The 20,780-nt window shown below is 35.0% G+C and overlaps 1 protein-coding gene across 5 annotated transcripts in view; it reads right to left on the bottom strand.

Annotated features, from left to right (window-relative positions):
* UGGT2 (UDP-glucose glycoprotein glucosyltransferase 2) overlaps nt 1-20,780 on the bottom strand; it is a 248,017-nt gene that overhangs the window by 51,932 nt on the left and 175,305 nt on the right. For 4 of the 5 annotated variants that reach the window (XR_007720872.1, XM_050766710.1, XM_050766712.1 and 1 more), the window contains 6 exons: nt 17,513-17,598; nt 14,637-14,732; nt 13,418-13,502; nt 9,976-10,158; nt 7,701-7,861; nt 6,958-7,072 (listed from right to left, as the gene is read on the bottom strand). Coding sequence is in view for 3 of the 5 variants with exons in the window: in XM_050766710.1 (XP_050622667.1) it covers nt 6,958-7,072; nt 7,701-7,861; nt 9,976-10,158; nt 13,418-13,502; nt 14,637-14,732; nt 17,513-17,598 (726 nt within the window). In the remaining 2 variants the exon portion in view is untranslated. Of the gene's footprint in view, nt 1-3,915; nt 4,011-6,957; nt 7,073-7,700; nt 7,862-9,975; nt 10,159-13,417; nt 13,503-14,636; nt 14,733-17,512; nt 17,599-20,780 lie in introns of all 5 variants that reach the window. The other variant, XR_007720873.1, reaches the window with a different exon arrangement.

The following is a 20,780-nucleotide window of genomic DNA, read 5'->3' on the forward strand; positions in this document are numbered from 1 at the left end:
TCCCACACAGGCATTACCTACTCCCCTATTATCAACACCTCCCACCAAAGTGATATGTTTGTTACAATACATGAACCTACATTCATGCATTATACTCATTCAAAGTCTAAAGTTTACATTAGGCTTCTTTCTTGGTGTTGTACATTCTACAGGTTTGGACAACTATATATAATGACATGTATCTACCACTATATATTTTCCCTGCCTAAAAATTCTCTGTGCTCCACCATATTCATCACCTGCCCCCTCCCTGCCACCAAACTCTGACAACCACTTATCTTTATACTGTCTCCGTAATTTTGCTTTTCCCAGAATGTTATATAGTTAGAATAATACAGTATGTAATCTTTTCAGATTGGCTTCTTTCACTTAGTTATTATACATTTAAAGTTATCTCTTGTCTTTTCATGGCTTAATAGCTCATTTCTTTTTAACTCTGAATAATATTCCACGGTCTGGATATACCCTTTTCTTTACCGATTCACCTACTACAAGACATCTTGGTTGGCTAAATTTTTGGCAGTTATAAATAAAGGTGTTACAAATATCTTTGTGCAGGTTTTTATGTAGCCATAGTTTTCAACTCCTTTGAGGAAATTCCAAAAATTACAATGGCTAAATCATATGGTAAGAGTATGTTTGGTTTTGTAAGAAACTGTCAAATTGTCTTCCAAAGTGACTATACCATTTTGTACTCTTATCAGCAATGAACGCGAGTTCCTCTTGCTCCACATCTTTATTAGCCTTTGGTGGTGTCAGTATTCTGGATTTTGGCCTAATAGGTGTGTGGTGGTATCTTACTGTTGTTTAATTTGTATATCCCTGATGATATATGATGTGGAACATCTGCTCATATGCTTATATATCATCTGTATATGTTCTTTGGTGAGGTGTCTGTTAAGGTCGTGGTCCATTTCCAAATTTGTTTTGTTTTCTGATTATTGAGTCTTTAGAGTTCTTTGCATTGTTTTGGATAACACTCCTTTATCAGATGCATCTTTTACAAATATATTTTTGCCAAAATACTTGTCTTTTCTTTCTCTTATCATTGTCTTTTGCAGAACAGAAGTTTTTAATTTCAGTGAAGTACAGCTTATCAATTATTAACTTTCAGGGATCATGACTTTGGTGTTACATCTAAAAAGTCATTGTCATACCCAAGGCCATCTAGGTTTTCTCCTATATTGTCTTCCAGGAGTTTTGCATTTTGTGTTTTACATTCAAGTCTATAAACCATTCTGAGTTAATTTTTCTGAAGGGTGTAAGATCTACGTCTAGATTCATTTTCTTCTTACGAGATGTTCAGTTGTTCCAGTGACATTTGCTGAAAATACTATCTTTGCTCTATCTTTGTTCCTCTGTCAAAGATTGGGTGACTATATTTATGTGGTTTATTTCTGGGCTCTCTATTCTGTTCCGCTGATCTATTTTTCTATTCTTTTGCCAACATACTGTCTTGATTACTATAGCTTTACAGTGAAGTAAGTCTGGTATTGCTGGTTTTCTGACTTTCTTCTTTTTCAATATTGTGCTGGTTATTCTAGGTCTTTTCCTTTTCTATATAAACTTTAAAATCAGTAGGTTGACAATCATAAAACAACTTGCTAGGACTTTGATTGGAATTGTGTTGAATCTATAAATTGATCTGGGAAGAATTTATCAATGTAGTCTTGAGCAATTTAGTCTTCCTAACCACAAACAGGGAATACCTCTTCAGGTATTTCAGTGTTCTTGAATTTCTTTCATTAGAAGTTTACAGTTTTCCTCATGTAGAGAAACATACTTTATTAGATTTATACTTAAATATTATTTTGGTGCCAATTTAAATGATACTGTGTTTTTAATTTTAAACTCCACTTGTTCCTTGTTGGCATACAGAAAAATGACTTTTTCTTTGTCATATATCTTATGTTCTTAAATCTCTATCAAGCAATGTGCAAAGATCCCCATGCAAATGATATTATTGAAAATAAAATACAATCCTAAAATGTATATTATAAATATAAGGGAATAATTTTAATATACTTTTAAAAAATTTATCTTATGGCCGGGCACGGTGGCTCACACCTGTATTCCCAGCACTTTGGGAGGCTGAGGCAAGTGGATCATGAAGTCAGGAGATCGAGACCATCCTAACACAGTGAAACCCCGTCTCTACTAAAATATACAAAAAATTAGCCGGGCGTGGTGATGGGCGCCTGTAGTACCAGCTACTCAGGAGGCTGAGGCAGGAGAATGGCGTGAACCCGGGGGGCGGAGCTTGCAGTGAGCCGAGATTGCGTCACTGCACTCCAGCCTGCATGTCTCAAAAAAAAAAATTATGCAAAATAGTATTTAATTTTTTATAAATAGCTTTCTTTTACTATACTTATTCTTTATTTCAGACACCTGATCTAAGCCCATAGACTTTGTAATCAGTCTTTTGCTCCAGGTTAATTAATTAAACTTTTATTTTTGGTTCAGGGTTACATGTGCAAGCCTGCTATATAGGTAAATTGAATGTCATGGGGGTTTAGTGTACAAATTATTTTGTCACCCAAGTAGTAAGCATAGTACCTGATAGGTAGTAAAAATGACTTTTATATATTAATCTTTTATATATTAATTTATACTTTTATATATTAATTATATATTAACCTTTGACCTTGCTATAATGCCTTATTGGTATACTGATTTTGGTTTTTCGGTCATTTTTTTGGATTGTCTAAGTAGGCATTTGCAAACAAAGGCAGTTTTATTTCTTCCTTCCCAATGTGTATACCTTTTATTTCCTTTTCTTGTCTTACTGCATTAGCCAGGACCTTACTTTGGTTTTAACTGTTCTTTTTTCCCTAGTTTCTAGGTAGAAGATGAGGTTGAGACCTTTTTTCTTGTCTAATGGAGGTTCTTAGTACTATAAATTTATTTCTAAGAACCATTTTAGCTGCTTATGAATATATTCCAACCATAGGCTACTTTTCTTTCCATACAAACTGCGTAATGAGGTACATGAATGTAGAAAGAAAAATAGTCTATAGTTGGAATATATTCATAAGAAGTGGTGAATGGCTTGACTAACTGGTCAGAGGCCAAGAAACAGAAAGATAGGAAGATTAAGGGCAAGAAATTCTGGGGTAGAGGTTTCTGGATAAGCCTATGGGGGTGGCATAAACTGTCAGGATCTTTGGGTACTTCATGTTAAACAGCCACCAGAAAGCATTCAACAGAGAATCAGCGCTAAATAACTAGGCAGTCAAAATTACGTGGTTTGTGGAAGTCTGCTAGCCTTGATCATAGGCTACTCCAATGACACAATGGGCACATGAATGGAGTTGACATGCTGGCAGAGATGGAGACTGTGTATGGGCCCAACAGCACAGGCTCCTACTTACCCAGGCTCATCTAGCTCTTATAGCTGCCAACAGCAGAGGTAAACACTGAGCTTCTAATATAGCACTTATACTTTGCAAAGACCAATCAGCTGTTTGATGGTAAGTTGGCTACACTAGATGTCCTTTACGCAGATTCTTCTGGACTGACCTATACACATATTCTATGTATGGGTTTGCCTTTCTTGCTCACAGAAACTTAGCACCATTATCTAAAGATTTATAGTTGTCTACTGACAAAGGATTCTATATAATACTGTATTAGACCAAGAGACCCAATTTATAGCAAAGGCACTGTGGCAGAGGGCACATGATCCCACAGTCGTGTCACATACTGCACTATGTAGAAGATGCTGGCCAATGGAGCAATGGAATGGTTTACTAAGGGCACAGCAGAGGTGCTAGTTTGGAGTCAAACTCTTGCAAAGGTGAGGTGCCATCTTATAGATGCAGTATTATATTTTACATCAACAACCATTTTATGGTGCCGTGCTACCATTTGGAAAAATTACATGGGCCCAAGGGGGCAAAATAGAAGTGACCATACTTATCATCACTCCCAGTGACTCTCTTGAGGAGGTTATGCTTATTTTCCCTCCCAATTCCTGGTGGTTCTGTGTCATATCACTAGGTTAGAGGAATCTAGAATGGATAATAAAGGGAGATGATGAGTACAAGTGTGGTCTTTTGACCAGTTCCAGAGGTACGCGCTATAGTTTGTTCTACTAACCTCCCTCTTACAAGTTTTCCTTTGAACTTGTAAAACAATAAGTGTATGATCCATGAAGTACAGTGTGGACTACAATGGATGCTGTGATGCAGCAACCAGATCTCCATTCAAATCTGAAAACTATTCTCCTAGCTGCTGGGAGTGCTACTCAGCTGTCAGCTATCTCTAGGAAACTGCTGTTGGAAAAGAGTTGTCTCACCCAAGGTCACCCCTTTACCTGGGGCAGCCCATAACCAAAGACTGGTTGATATGAAGGAATAAAGACTTGCCCAAACCTGTGAAAACTTTGAAGGACCATCTTAGCTTCACAGCTCCCTGTGGGGTCAGTCAACTGAGGTCTTAATGGAATTTGTAAAGTTTCCCCAATTCCATTTCCTTCCTCCACAGTTGTTGGTCCTGAGAGTACTTCCTAATAAACTTCCTGCAAGCTAATTTCCATGTTAGAATTAGATGGCTTCCTGAGTAATCCAACCTGTAACAGGCAGCTAAGTGGTATTTGCTGATGGAGCGAATGGTGGAAGAAGAACAGAACTTGAGTTCTTGACTTTTTAATTTGAGATAAGTTTTGGGCATTAATGTGGCAATGTCAGTAGAGTTAATACAGGAGTTTGGAATTCAAGGGAAAGCTAAGAGCCAGAGATAAGATTTGGGAACTATTAATAGAAAGATATAAATTGAAACTATGACTGGCTGTAAGACTGCCACTAGAGACAGTACAGAGTGAGAAGTGGGCCAAGGCAGAGATGTAGAGAATAGCAACATTTAAAGGAAAAGTAGAGAAAAAGTAGTTCGACCAATAAAATTGCAGCAGGAAAGCCAGGGATGTCAAAGAAGAACCAGCAAGGTCTGACATAGAAGCCAATAGAGAGTCAAGAGAGTGTCAAGAAAGGAGAGGTTGAAAACATCCATGCTGCAAAGAGGGCACATAAAAACAAACAAGAAGAGCTCACTACACATTTTCACCTAAGAAAAAAGATATTTTGATTTTACTGAGAAGTGTTAAGTGGATTGGAGGGAGTGGGAACCAAACTACATTTGAGTAAGGACAATCATCCCCAAAATGTGGTAATATAGTACTGGGAGAACACCTCGGACAGTTTCTGAATTGCTTGAAAAATGAATCCTTTCTTCAGTTGTCCATAGGCAGATAACAGGCAACTTCATAGACTTTCATTCATATGTAAGACTGAGAATTCCTTATAAATAATACATTGGTAAAATTATTAAGAATTACCAAAGATGTATTCATAATCAAAATCTGGCATGTTATTGAGGTTTACTGAGGACCCTAGTCAGTTTTCTACTAATTGGCAATAGTGAAGAGACCCTATTTTGTATGTAAACACATATATATTTGAAGATCTCCCAACTTTCAAGAATGATTAAAAAAAAATCAATTACTTACCAATGTGGTCTTGAATAACTCATTCATATTTTGACATATAATTTCCCATTTACTAGACTTTTAAACAAAGGGATTAAGCTTTCTACATTATCTGGAGCCTCTGTTAACTCTTTTCCTTCATTTTTACTTTATTCCCCCCATCTTTATCCCAACCATACTGAGTTTCTTGCTATTCCTCAAACATGGAAGGCCCAATCCCACCTTGGGACGTTTGCATCAGATATTCTCTTTGGCCTGGAATACTCAAGGACATCTGCATTGTCAGCTTTTATGCCTCCACTTAAAATTCACTCAAAAATCATCTTCATAGGGACATATGGCCAATTTATACCTGCAAGCCCCAGCCCCTATTCAGTATTCTGAACTCTCTATCATGCTTTCATGTTTTTTTTTCTCCAAAACGTTTATCTTTAAATATTGTTTATTTTTAAATTTTATTTTCCTATTAGAATGAAAATATCATGAGCTAAAGAAATCTTGTTTTTGTTTTCTGATGTCTGAGGTCTTAGGAGAGTATCTGGCACACAGCAGGTATTCAACAGATGAATGAACAAACATGCATGATTGTGATAAAAATAAGGAAAAAGAGTAGGGATTATGGGCTACAGAGTCTTTTGCTTCTGCTTAAATTATCTAAAATGTTTCAGATGCAATAATGAGGAAATTGATAGGATATTAGGAAAATAGTGCTTGTGAGGTGAAAGAAAATGTTAAGGCAATATCAGGGTAGGGGTGCACTGGATGAAGGATTTGTCTCGAAGATCAGAGAGAGACACTTGAGCATGTTTAAACAATGATGGAAGAGAGTAAGAAAAAGAGGGTGACGTGGTTTGGCTGTGTCCCCACCTAAATCTAATCATAAATTGTAATTCCCGTAATCCTCACCTGTTGTGGGAGGGACGAGGTAGAGATAACTGACTCATGGGGGTGGTTTTCCCCATCCTGTTCTCTTGATAGCAAGTGGGTTCTCATGAGATCTAATGGTTTTAAAAGGGGTTTCCCCCTTCAACTGGGCACTCATTCTCTCTCCTGCTACTATGTGAAGAAGGACATGTTTGCTTCCCCTTCCGCCATGATTGTAAGTTTCCTGAGGCCTCCCTAGCCATGCAGAACTGTGAGTCAATTAAACTTCTTTCCTTTATAAATTACCCAGTCTTGGGTATATCTTTATTAGCAGTGAGAATGGACTAATACAGAGGGTAACTAAAACAGGGCATAAAGTAGAAAGAAGAGGTTTGAGAATGGAAAAGTGAGGATAAAATACTATTAGTTTTGAAAATGTTGAGCTTGAGGTGAAAAAATTATGTATAAGTAGAGATATCCAATAGACAATTACATAAACATCAGAAACTTGAGAAAAAAGCTCAAAATATAAGACTTTAAAGTTTATGAGCAGGGAGTTGGAACAGTCTATGTATACACACTGAAAATTATTCTGTTAACATTTTACTTACCTGATCTAGGTTTGAAAGACTGTTTGGATCTTGGCTGAGAGCTTGGTACTGGCCCCTGAGCCTGTCACCTGCTCCAATTCTCCTGAACTTCTTGAGATCCACTACATATAAAGCACTGCAAAAATGAATTACTTCTTGATAGCCTATGTTGTCTATGTAGCTTTAGTTTTACTTTCCTCCAATGAATGTCTACAGTGACGGTATTAACTATAGATATCCTAAGATCTAATAACAATTAATCCTTTCGTAGATTTGCTCCTAATGTCTCATACTGTTTCCCAGGAGTTTTAAGTTTGTTTTAATTTTGGTAGAACCCATACTCTTTTAGGGTCACCCCAAGCTTTTCCAAGCTGTCATGAAACTCATGGCCTTACAAAAGGCCATGAGGCACTGAAGATATAATCTCAATTTTATTTCACAAACCAAGTTTAAATCTTCTGGAGTAGTTAGGAGCCATATTACTTGGGTTTAACTCCTAGCTCAGTTATATATTAGCAGGGTAAGCCTGGGCAAGTTACATAAATGCTATATGCCTCAGTTTCCACATCTACAAAATGGAGATAACACTATCTCAAGATTGTCACAAAGATTTTATGACTTAATATACGTAAAGGTTTACAAGAGTGACTGGCATGGAATGAACACTATGTAATTGGTTGCTTTTATTGCATAATTTTAAAGAAAACTGAAAATTGTATTTCAATACATTATTTACTAAATGGTAAGGGTATGACTTTTCTTACCTGATATGGTATTTCCGTCTTAAAAGATGTGATGCCCAGTATCCTGTTTTCCAGAAACGATACCCATCCATTTCCCTGCGGCTATCACAAAATGGAGTATACCCATAAGGAGCTCCATCCAGATCGAAATCTCGAAGTTCTTTTAGATCATGTCTCACAATCTAAATAAGTAAAATAGGCTGTCTGATAAACACTGTAAAATAACATAAGCCTTTTTTATGGGAATCTTAAATCATTATTACCCTATTACAGAAATCCAAAGAGCTGTATTTTCCTCACAGTGCTTTCACGTAATATGAATTTACTGGCCGGGCGCGGTGGCTCAAGCCTGTAATCCCAGCACTTTGGGAGGCCGAGACGGGCGGATCACGAGGTCGGGAGATCGAGACCATCCTGGCGAACACGGTGAAACCCCGTCTCTACTAAAAAAATACAAAAAACTAGCCGGGCGAGGTGGCGGGCACCTGTAGTCCCAGCTACTCGGGAGGCTGAGGCAGGAGAATGGCGTGAACCCGGGAGGTGGAGCTTGCAGTGAGCTGAGATCCGGCCACTGCACTCCAGCCTGGGAGACAGAGCGAGACTCCGTCTCAAAAAAAAAAAAAAAAAAAAAAAAAAAATGAATTTACTGAATTTAACATTTTTTCCTCTTGCCCTTACAGGTTAAAGGTAAACTAAAATTTATATTCCTAGTCTTTAAGACAGTGGTCTTACCCACCAACAAGAATATTTTGTTGTATCATTTATAAACAAGTCATTTTACGAATCAGATATTTGGGAAAGGGGTTAAATATTACATAAGCGCAGAGCTCTTAGTCTCTCCATGTATGAATAACAAAATCATTCCATGGCAAATCTCCATTATTGTATATTGACAAGTGTTAAGTTTTAATTATAAAGAAAAATCTCCCAATTATTCTAAATAGCTTGAATGAAATAATATCAATGTTATTTTTGAATACACTCAAGCCTCCTAGAAAAATATTAGTGTACACGTTGAAGGAAAGGTAGGAGAAAGAATCATATTAAATATTACGTGTGGGGCTAAGATGGGAGGATTGCTTGAGGCCAGAAGTTTGAGACCAGCCTGGGTAACATAGTGAGACCCCGTTTGTACAAAAAAAAAAAAAATTAGCCAGGCGTGGGGGTGTGCATCTGGAGTTCCAGCTCCTAGGATGCTGAGGTGGGAGGATGGCTCGAACGCAGGAGTCTGAGGCTGCAGTAAGCTATGACTGTGCCACTGCACTCCAGCCTGGATGACAGAGTGAGATCCTGTCTCTTAAAAAAAAAAGTGTGTTTAGAAATGCTATTTTCTTAGTTTACATTGTAATGTTTCATATTTATCAATTTGGAATAGAGTACAAAAATAATAAGAGTTTAGAATATGAGTACATTCTAATATAGGACTTGAAAATATACTTTTTGTTCCACATAAATTCTAACTTATCCATTTAATTTATATTTTCATTTACATATTACCTTTTTCTTAGAAATTCTGTGTATTTTCAAATATTTTTTTTCCCACTAATGATTCAAAAGCAATGCAAGGGGGGAAAAAGAAAAAGTCATAATTTTTGGACATATAAATTTTGAAAGCAGAGGGCCTTGGTTTTTTTTTTTTTTTTTTTTTTTTTGGCCAAATTTATTTGCTTTTATTTTTAGAGATAGGGTCTCACTCTGTCACTCAGGCTGGAGTGCGGTGGCACGATTATAGCTCACTGTGACCTTGAATTCCTAGGCTCAAGCTTTCCTCCACACCTCAGCCTCCAAAAGTGCGGAGACTACAGGCATAAGTTGGCCAAATTTAAAATGCTCTTTTCCTTAAGTGATAAGAGTGATGAGAATTTGGTTATTGGTTGAATGCGAAAGAATGCTGTTGAAGGTGGAAGAATAAGAGTTGTATGAACTGCTAGCTTTTCTAGCAAGAAGAAATTGCTAATTTTAAACAAATATCAGCTCATACTTTACAGGAATTCATTTAATTACTCTTATTATTACTAATATAAGTATTTGTTTTAGTTCGCAAACGTAAAAACTACTACTTCAGGGAGAAAACTTCCATGTCCTAAATAATAACTGGTACTTTTTACAATGCTTCCAATTTTCCCCTGGAGTTCTGACTTTTTGTTTTTAAAGATACTTTGCTTATATATCACAATCATATCTTAAGCACTGTAATGAAGATAATAAACATAAGCAACATGAATTAATTTCTATATTAAGAGAGAAGTGTAAAAAATGTTTGAGTATTACTAAAAACAGTAGTTAATCTTATTACCTGGTCAGCATCAACAAAAATGATTTTGTCCACTGCTAGTGGGAAAAGAACATCAAGGAAAAGAATTTTGTAACCCCAAATAATCCTTTGTCTTTCAGTCTGCTGACGAAGCCAACGGGGCCACCTATATTGAACTAGTTCATATTGGAATCCATATTCTTTAGCCATATGAGGAATTACTTCCTAAAAACACACACACACACAAAATCAAACAATATGTTCAAGAGAAAGTAGTTTTGTTTTAGAGAAAAAAGTTAACATTAAAAAGGTAAAGTTTCCTATAAATTGCTATCAACTAATAGGCAAAATGTCTAAATACTACTTCTATAACATACTTATTAATGAGAAATAATAAAATGCTAACAAATATGAAAACACAAGTATAAATAAAACTATATAATTTAATGTCACTAAAAATAAGTGCACTATATTATTTAACAAACTTATTAATGGAAGGCAAATGTTCCCATACTTTTATTGTTAACATCTGCCTTGAGAAAACTGACTTTAAAAAAAGCCTCTGGATCTTGGAACACCTACATATCAAATAGTTCATGTATATGTCAACGGGTTGGTTGGTCACAGATGTAAAGATGAAGAGAGGATACAAAAAACACAAAATAAGTTCTAAGCTGATAAATTAGATTCTATACAGGAGCTTCATGTTTGAGATATATCATTATTTAATGAAAGGTTTAAAAATATAAAGTAGTGATTATGGTCTGAATATTTCATATTCGATTCACTATCTTATAGGATTAGAAGTAGCTTATTCCCTGTTTAAAGCAGAAGCAGTTAATGAAATATACTGTGGGCTAAATTTAGTTAAGAGCTCAAATATTGAGAGAATGAAAAAGGAGTTGGAAAACACGAATAAATATAGAAATTTGCATTTTACCTCTTGATTCTTACTTGAAACTAGTTGCTGGTTATATGTTTAATTTTTTTCTCTGATTTTGTAAGAAAAATGTAGATTTAAAATTTTTTTTAAATGCAAGAAGCACCAATTTTATCTGTGAAATCTCGAAATTATGGGTAAAACAGCTGCTAGGAGTCATTGTTTTGGTTTCAAAATAAAATAAAGCATTCAGATAAATTAAAAAGAATATTTTTTCATCATTAAATATGTGTTAAAATATTCACTGAAACAGGCACTGTTCTAGGATCTAAGGGTACATTAGTGAACAAAAGAAATACAAATTATGGCCTTCATGAGGCATGTATTTTAGAGGAGGTAGGTAGACATAAACTATTAAGTTATCTACAGAAAAAAAGTGCTATGAAGAAAAATAAAAAGGAAGAGGGAATTATAGTTTGCATAGTGCTGTCAGAAAAGAATTATGCCTAAGTACGTATAATTTTAGCAAATATTTGAATGAAGAGAGGAGGTATGACTTTTCTAAACTGGTAGGAACAAATCTAAAGTACCCAGCGGCTTCTGTATCTGGCTGCTGGTTCACACAGATGTTTGAGTTTGTAAAACTCCAAAGCTACATTTCATGATTTGTGCACTTTTCTGAGTATATGTTATATTTCACTAAAAAGTTTTCAAAGGAAAAATTTTGAAAGAAAGAAACACATCACAAAAAGAAGGAAAATACTACTTCAAATACAGTATTTCTTTTGGCCATGCAGTGGAACAAGACTTTCTAATCCAGACTAGCACTATTGTTCTGGTGAATAATATCTTTTTCTGCTAAGAGAATCTTTAGATTTTTCTATTTCAGTCTATTTAGGGTTAAATACTCCCTTACTCAGTGTCTGATTACTAGGATAACACGTTAAAAATTAGAAAAATAGTATAACTTATTTTCTATATTTATGGGTTCCTTTTCTGGTTTTTTTTGGGTTTTTTTGTTTTTGTTTTGTTTTGTTTCCTACTGTCAAATGAGCATAGGAGGAGACACTGTTGGTGGTGGAGGGGAAATGGGCTGTCACATAAGGTTAAGTACCTGAGGTCTGAATGCGTGGGTTCAAATCTCAGCTGTGTTTCTAATTAGCTGTTTCATCTCAGGCCTATCCTATAAAGGATGATTCTTGCTCAAAGAAAAGTATGGCCCTTCACCTTATCTCCCAGGAAATACCCTCTACTCTTGGAATTTCCTGACTAATAAGAATGTCTATGTTTACCTGCAGACCTTGGACCACACTAGATATTGTATGCTAATGATGTTATCTGTAGTGAGGGTCTTGGGCCACAAGGCATCAGTTCAACCTCTGAAGGGGTTAGAGGCTAAGGTTAGCTATGCAGGCTGTTAGCCAAGTCCACACAGCTGATCCTTAATGAAAACTCTGGACCCCAAAGTTTGAATGAGCTTCCCTGCGTGGCAACACTCCATGAGTACCCTCACACACTGTTGCTGGAAGAAATAAGTGCTATCCACTGGGAGTGGATTCTACTGGGAGAGGACAATTGTTAACTTTGTGTCTGGTCTCCCCGGACCTTACCCTAAGCATCTCTTCCTTTTGCTGATTTTATTTGTGTCCTTTTGCTATAAAAACTGTGAGCATAGCTGTTTTCTGCAGTTTTATGAATCCTTCTAGTAAGTTATTGAATCTAAAAGTGGTCTCAGGTACCTCTCAACTGTGAAAGCTAGTTACGTAATTTTTGACTCTTGGTTTTCTTATCACGTGGGATTGTTATGAAAAACAATTGAATAACGTGAGTTAAACACTTGGCATCATGCCTAGAAATATTAAGGAATAAAAGCATGCTTGGCTAGTTTTACTTCTGTTTTCCCACTGCTTTTGGTCTAGAAAAAAAAAAAAACTCATTTGAAATGCTGGTGAATGAGACACCAAATTGCTGTGGAGACACTAAATTTCATGGAATTTGATTATGCTGTAGGGAGAATAGGAAGAAACAGAGTATACTTTGTAGCAAGTGTATGGGGCCTCTGAGTAAAGGGTAATAGATGTTGATCACCTGAAATCTTCTAAATATAAAATGCCTCAGATCCTGCTGCCCAGCAATCAATGCACTACACAGATGAAAGAGATTTTTTGTTTTCAGTACTGTAAAACTATTTTCTATGGTATAGGCATACTCTTTGTATTTTCTTGATACTACTACTGTTTCTGCCTATCTTTGCAAAAATGACAGAATCCATTTCTCTTAATTGAAAATCTGTATATATTTTCATTGCCAAATTATATTTAATTATTATCATGAAAAACTACTAGTTATTCTGATTTTGATTTTACTTAAAAATATAGTCTTCTACTGTCCTCTCCTTTGAACATCTCTAAATAAAAAGTGCACAGAATTTTTCTTAAGCTACATGAAAATACTAAATATTATTTTAAAATTTATTAAAAAGTCTTTAAAATATAGATTTCAAAAAGCTCATTCTGAAAAGAGAAATATCATATAAACTTACAATGATACAAATAATTTACTATTCAAACATTAACCATTCTACAAAAAAAGCTATGTACTTACTTTAAATGTCGGTGAGAGATAATTTTTTAGCAACCAGAATTTCACTGGTGTTTTGGTGTTACGCAAAACAGAAAGCATCATAATTCTGTATAAAAGAATATTAAACCCAATATACGTTAACAGTAACAGGAGTTCATTTTTTTTTAACCTTGAAGTGTTTTTTAAAATTTAATTTTAATTTTTAAAATTTCACTTTAAGTTCTGGGATACATGTGCAGAACATACAGGTTTGTTACATAGGTCTTTTTAAAGGCTTTTAAATAATTGAAGGTATGAATTAGAAGGTTTTCACAATGAAATGTGAAGAAACAAACTAAAATATGGTTTATCAAGTGTGTAATGTGTAAGGATGAATACATATACATCATGGTAGCTTCATTTGGGCCCAGTTGTCTATGACTGTGTGATTAATAATAAGTCTGCAAACCCTGAGGAGCTGAATGACCTATCTATATTGACGAATTCACTGGATGGGTCATGTGGTTTGCTAACCTAAACCTCTAAATGGAAAGGATACAAATGAATCTAAAGTTCCATTTTAATGTATCAGTGCTACAATTCAAATATTTTTGAGTTATTCTCTGTGACCTTCCTATATTAACTGTTTAAAAATAGCCTTTTGTACTTTGCAATATGCATTTCTCCCCTCATTCCCTTCCTTTTTGTAAAACAAGGTTTTCTTCACTGGAAACTGATAATTTACTATAGTAAATTATATATATATGTATATATAGTAAATACTGTATATAGTAAGTACTGTATATATAAAGTAAATATATATAGTGTGTGTGTATATATATATATTCTTACCTATCCAAAATGTCTATTTGCTAGCCTTGAAGAAAACCAATATTTCAAATCAAGCCAAAACTCATGAAATTTCATATTTAAATATACTTACTTCATAATTTTAAGTAAAAAAAAAAAGCAAGGTGTAAAGTAGTATGTTCTTTGTTACTATTTGGGTAAAAGGACTTAAAAAACTGAAATAAATAAATAAATAAATATACACACATATATATATTTACGCGTGTGTGTGTATCTCTTTAGCAGGATGTAAAAATAATACTATGGGTTTCCTGTGAGAAAAGGAACTGCGTATCAAGGAAACAGAGGCGGGAATTTTTTTTTCCCCCAGTGTATATTCCTTTACTTTTTTTGAAATTTGAACCATGTAAATATTTCTTCTTCAAAATATAAAGTTAAAAAATATACCTACCTTAAAAAACGTTCATATAAATGACCAGAAGCAACTGAAAAAATGTTTAGGACATCTTTTTCCTTTTCTTCTTCTTTATGCAACCTTATTGTGAAACTTGGAATAAAAAAGTAATTGACATTTCTTAAACATACATATGGAAACATTGTATGCCTAAATACTAAATATAAGCACTAAATATAGAAATGTATTTCAAAATAGTTAAGCTATAAACACTATAATATTTACAAACTAATATTAAAATATTTGACAATATCATTTGAAGCTTTATGAGTTTTTTTTTAATTTGCAATATGGAATATAATTATATTGTCTCTAGGTGAATGGGCTGTTATTTTTTAGTATCTGTGAGTTGTCAAAGGTTGTTTTCAGAACAAAGAATGAATTACAGCTTGACATGGCCATATCTAGTGTACTGAAACTTTAAACAGGCCAATAATGAGGGAAGGAACAGAATGCGGAAGTGTGGAACTATAGCACAGCAAGAATGTACGTGGTAACAGGGTAGGTGTCTTGAGTGCTGCTGATGGGGCTCACCAACGCTAAAATATTTTTAAACCACCATCTACAATTTGGAGCTCCTCTGACCAAGCAGATTTTCTCCTCCACGCAGGGTATGGAATACCCTCTTGGTACTGTGGATGATTTCCATGACAAAGAAAGCACTAGGGAGCCATGTCTACTCCCTGGTTTATATCATGGTAGCGTCATCTGGGCCCAGTTGTCATTTTCATTACATTTTTGGAGTTAGACCACCTCCATTTCATTTTTGTATAGGCCCATTTCATATACAAAAATGACTGAATCTTTTATTTACAGTATTCATAAAGTACAAATTCATCTTTTTCTTCCTAAACATTTTAAAGTATTTTTATATAAACAGATATTTAGAACGAATAAAATTTGGTAAACTTACAGTCATCATTAAAGGTATTTTGCAAAATATAAGATTGTTATAGACAGAAGCATTTTTCAAATCTTGTAATCTCCCAAATAAGAAAAGAAGTTGATTCAGTGGCAAGAAAAAATAATCATTCTAAGTTAGAACTAAAATTAAGATGAAAAAAGTCAAAGCATCATAAGACACACGATACTATGTATCTGGAGCAGTTAACGTCCCAAAAACTTACCATCTCTGTTTCTAACAAAGCATTTTGTTTTTCGTATCCCTTTTATATAGCAAGCGGCTATATTTTGTTTTTGGTATCCTTTTTATATAGCAAGTGGCTATACCATAATTAAACAGTTATCTTCAATCATTCTTATCTCTACCTTCTAATTTTAATGGAAGCTCTTAGATGGATACTCTTAAAATTGTTCAGATTCTATTCCATTATCCCGTCAAACATACCTACCCTCTAAATCATCTCAATGAGTGGCCTCGATCCTTTATCAGTAACTTGTTCAAAGCACACACTGTGACAGTAACATGATTTTTCTTACCAAACAAGGAGTCAACTATAGAAAAAGAGGCTTAAACTGGGCAAAATCCAAAATGATGGAAGTGTTTTTGACTAGTATAACCAAATATGTTTAAGTTGATGAACCTATTTTGGCTAACATTTCTATTTCTTATCTTTGATCAAAATGATTAATGGTTTGCCATCATAGCTCACATAGGGTTCAAATCTCTAAAATGGACATTCAAAGTTCTTTACAACATGCATCTACAGGAGACAGCTTTTGTTTTTGCTCACCTAACACCTGTTCCCCTTCTAGTAACAACCTGGTATTTCGGTGGGAATCATTCCTCCTCCCATCTCATCCTATGAGGTTTAGGCGGGACAGGCCTTCCCACCAGTTCTTGAAGTAGGCGTATGACTCACGCTTGGTTATCAGAGTCACAGAAATCAGTTCAGTTTGGGACACATAGCTATAGCTGGACCCATGAATCAGCCTTGGAACTTTTACTGGAACTGTTTGGAAAGAGGGATTTTCCTTCCACTGGAAATAGTAAACTTTTAATTTTAAAAGTCTATCTTAAAATGGAGGACACACAGAAAGAGTAGACCTAAGAGATGGAGAAAGACTGTATCCATACCACATCACCCAATGGCCAATGCCAGGTATACTCCTGGATTCTTTAGATATCTGAGTCAATATATTCCTTATGTAGGTTTGTTTTTCGAGACAGGGTCTCACTCTGTCACCCAGGCTGGAGTGCAGTGTTGCAATCTTGACTTACTGCAGCTTTGACCTCCCAGACTCAAGCAATCCTCCCACCTCAGCCTTCTGAGTAACTGGAACTACAGATACATGCCACTGTGACTAGATAATTTTTAAACTTTTTGTAGATACAGGGTCTCACTATGTTGCCCAGGCTAGCCTTGAACTCCTGGGCTCAAGCAATCCTCCTGTCATCACCTCTCAAAGTGTTAGGATTATAGGTGTGAGTCACAACACCTGGCCTGTGTTCCTTTTTAAACTAACAATAAAACAGTATAGGTATCAATCTAATATAAACAGTCCCTATTATTTTCAAGTTGCAGCTAGCTAGGCTACTTTCTTTTCTTTGAGGAACATATCCAATCTTTTTGCCTTCATGTAACCGCCTTCACTCAATCTTTAACTTTTGAAATCCTGTCTTGTCCTTTAAAACAGATCTTTGCCACACACTTCGTCAAGGAGTATTTCCTGAGGTTCCTTGTAAGTGGATGTATAATTTTTCTCCATTGGTTTGTCCAGTATTTTATTTTCATCTGTCTTACAGCTCTAGTTTCCTATCTTGTACATAGTAGTAACATTTATGTATTTATCTTATCCCTCCTAGATTAGAGGACCTTTGCTTTACTTAAATTTTCACTGCCTGTGGAACTTCCACATACTAGACTTCTGGATCAATCTAGCTATGTGTTAAAATATTCATTAGTAATTACCTTTTAATGGAATCCCACATTCCTTTTGTTTTTTCATCTTCATTGGTAAGGATATCTTCCTTAATTTTGCCTGTTTCTTTTTTCACCTAGATAGCAAGGCAAAAAAGATTAGAATTTGGCTGCTTTAATATCGTGCTGTATGGTTAGAAAGTGAAACATACTGGGCGAGATTACCCATAGAAATCTAAGATTGACAGCTGCAGTAACCAAAGACAGGCAATATCTTAGCACAACGTTGTAAACAATCTGGTCTTCAACTATCAATTCAACCTCTTTGTTCAGTTTCTTTGGTGGTTACTTCCATATTGCTAAATAATGTGCTTGCACTTGTGTTTACTAATTTATCAGCTTTAGGCATTATCTACTAGTATTTCTGAATTTAGAGTTTAGACATTATTTACTCTTTGTGATGACAGATGAATAGCTCACTTATTGTCATCCTTCCCTTTCCCTATTTGTCTGGAAATTTTGGTAGTAATATGTTTATCTTCAGTTCTTCTACTGAGTATTTTTTGTCACTTTAAATAGTATCTAAATCTCTTTTTTTATTCCCACAATCCCAACAGTTTCTCGGGTATAATCTGTTTATAAGGACACTACTATTTCTATGATTTCCTTCTACCTCCCAACTTATATTAGTTAAACCTTGACTTTAGCATTTGTAAATACTGATAACATTTACATTTAGTTCAGTAAACATAATTGTGTCTGTTGCATTTTGCTATGGTGATTCTAAAACTTGAAAATCAGTAAAAAGTGTTCATTATGACAGTGTAAAAATTAACCATTGAAGAGTCGGAAAATCTACTAAAACTCTATTTCCTCTGTGTAGTTATAGTTTTAGTATAGTACAGCATAGTTATAGTTTCCTCCTATGGTCACCGTGCCACTCCCAGGAGACTCTTGCTGGTTCAGATTAATTTTCCTTTCTTACATTCCACCAGCAGAGAACTATTTTTTCCTGGAATTTCATGGTCCTTATTTTTTCTTGTGGGGAGATATACAAATATGTCTTCTTTATCACAGACATAATCTTTTCCAGTTTATTAGTCATGTTATCTAATTGTCTGGAATTCTTGTCTACCTGAAGACATTTTTCTTAAAGTTCAACAATTAACTGTTTCTTTCTAGATTTTCTTTACATTGGTTTACAGATTAGTTTCACCATTTCTTGAACTACTGATCTTCTTTCTTGATCTTGATTTTCATCTTCATTGTACTGCCAAATGTCTCCAAGAAGGGGTATGAAAAATAATTTTTCTAAATCTTCATACTTCAGAAACTAACTTTTTACCTTCACATTTGATTAAGAATTTGGCTAGATACACAATCTTGGGTTCGAAATAATTTTCCTCAAAACACTGAAAGCTTTTGCTGTCTTTTAACAGCTAAGTATTTTGAAAATGAAATTTTGATACTAGTGTTAAGTGTCATTCTGTTGCAGTTACGCACTTTTCCTTCTTAGTAGCTATTATAATCTTATATGGGCCATTTTCATTCATCCTACTTCATAATTTGTGGACTCTTTTGACATGAACATTTTTCTCTCTCAGCTTTAGGACACTTTCCCTCCTCCATCTTCTCTGTTGTTTCTGGAATTCCTCTTAGTAGGCTATTGGATTTCATGGGCTGATCCTCTATGTTGCTTATCTTTTCTCCTGTTTTTCTATCTTTTTACTGTAATTCTGAGAAACAGATGGTTAGGCGATAAAACTGTGTTATTAGAAAACAAACTGAAGGTGGTCGGGCGTGGTAGCTCATGCCTGTAATCCCAGCACTCTGGGAGGCCGAGGTGGGTGGATCACTCGAGGTCAAGAGTTTAAGACCAGCCTGGCCAACATAGTGAAACCCCACCTCTACTAAAAATACAAAAAATACACGCAAACACAAAAATTAGCCAGGCGTGGTAGCACATGCCTGTGGTCCCAGTTACTCAGGAGGCTGAGGCAGGAGGATCACTTGACCTTGGGAGATGGAGGCTGCAGTAAGCCAATATTGGGCCACTGCACTCCAGGGTGAGCAACAGAGCGAGACTCTGTCTCAAAACAAAAACAAAAACAAACTACTAAAAGACCTAGGTATGGGTAGGTTGTAGAATATTTGTAATTGGTATCTTTCATCAATTCATAAAAATTCTTAGTCATTATTGCTTCAAATGTTACTTGTACTCCATTCTTTAATTATCTTTGAAATTCCATTTAGGTTAATTTTATTTATCCAACAAATACTCATAAAGTGCTTTATCTTATCTTCATAACAGTTCTGTAAGGTATATTCTATTGTCAACCCTATTTTACAGATGAGGAAATGAGACAGAAAGAGATTAAGTAATCCGTCCAAGGTCATATAGCTAGTGAGTGGCAGAGCCAGTTTTAAATCCACTACTGGTAATCTTAGACTTTCACACTAGCGTGTGTGTGCGCGTGTGTGTGTGTGTGTGTGTGTGAATGCTCTCTGCTATATTTTCTTTTTTTCCTGTCTCTGTTGCATTCGGCATACTTTTTCTGGCCTATCTCCCAACTTGCTAATTTTCTCTTAAGGCATGTTAAAGCTATCTACTGAATTATTAATTTTGGTATTGTATTACTCAGTTTCCAAAGTTCTACTTTAAAAAAATCTGATATACATGTTTTATAGTTTCATGTTCCCTGCAATTATTTTCAAACTCATCTTTAATTTCTTTAAAAAAAGTACAGCTGTTTCAGAGGTTATTCTAATAATTCTAATATCTTGAGTCTTTGTGTATCGGTTTTCTGTTTCTGCTGGTTTTGTTGGTTGGTTAACTTTGACTATGAGTTGGCCTTTATACCAGAAAAATTTGATTTGCAGCTTAGGCTATTGTAATCTTATTCCAGAGATTTATGGATGTCTCTTCTAGATATCTCTATATCCTATCAATCTGGAAAGATTTTAGTACCAATTCAAGGTTCAGGATTCCCTGGTCTACTTAGCTGACACAAATTTGGGTGAAAAGAATATGAGGAATAATTTTTTATGTTTCATCCTTAGCCTGAAAATAGAGCTAGTTTATTGTAGAGAAGGTCTTCTAATAGATTATTTTATTTGAGTTTCTAGGTTTTAATTTTTGTTCCCTAACCCATCAAAATAAATAAAAATGGTAGTTTAAAGTGTGACAGGACAGAAAAATGTTCCCAGGACAACAGTAGCTTCCTTGGGTCAAGAGAAGTTTCTGTGCTTGCTTATTTCACTAGACTCTTATTTTCCCTTTAATTTTGGTTTTGTGTTTCCTTATTATCCTTATTATCTG

The sequence above is a fragment of the Macaca thibetana genome, chromosome 17 (genome assembly GCF_024542745.1).
Source record: "Macaca thibetana thibetana isolate TM-01 chromosome 17, ASM2454274v1, whole genome shotgun sequence".
Classification (NCBI taxonomy): domain Eukaryota; kingdom Metazoa; phylum Chordata; class Mammalia; order Primates; family Cercopithecidae; genus Macaca; species Macaca thibetana.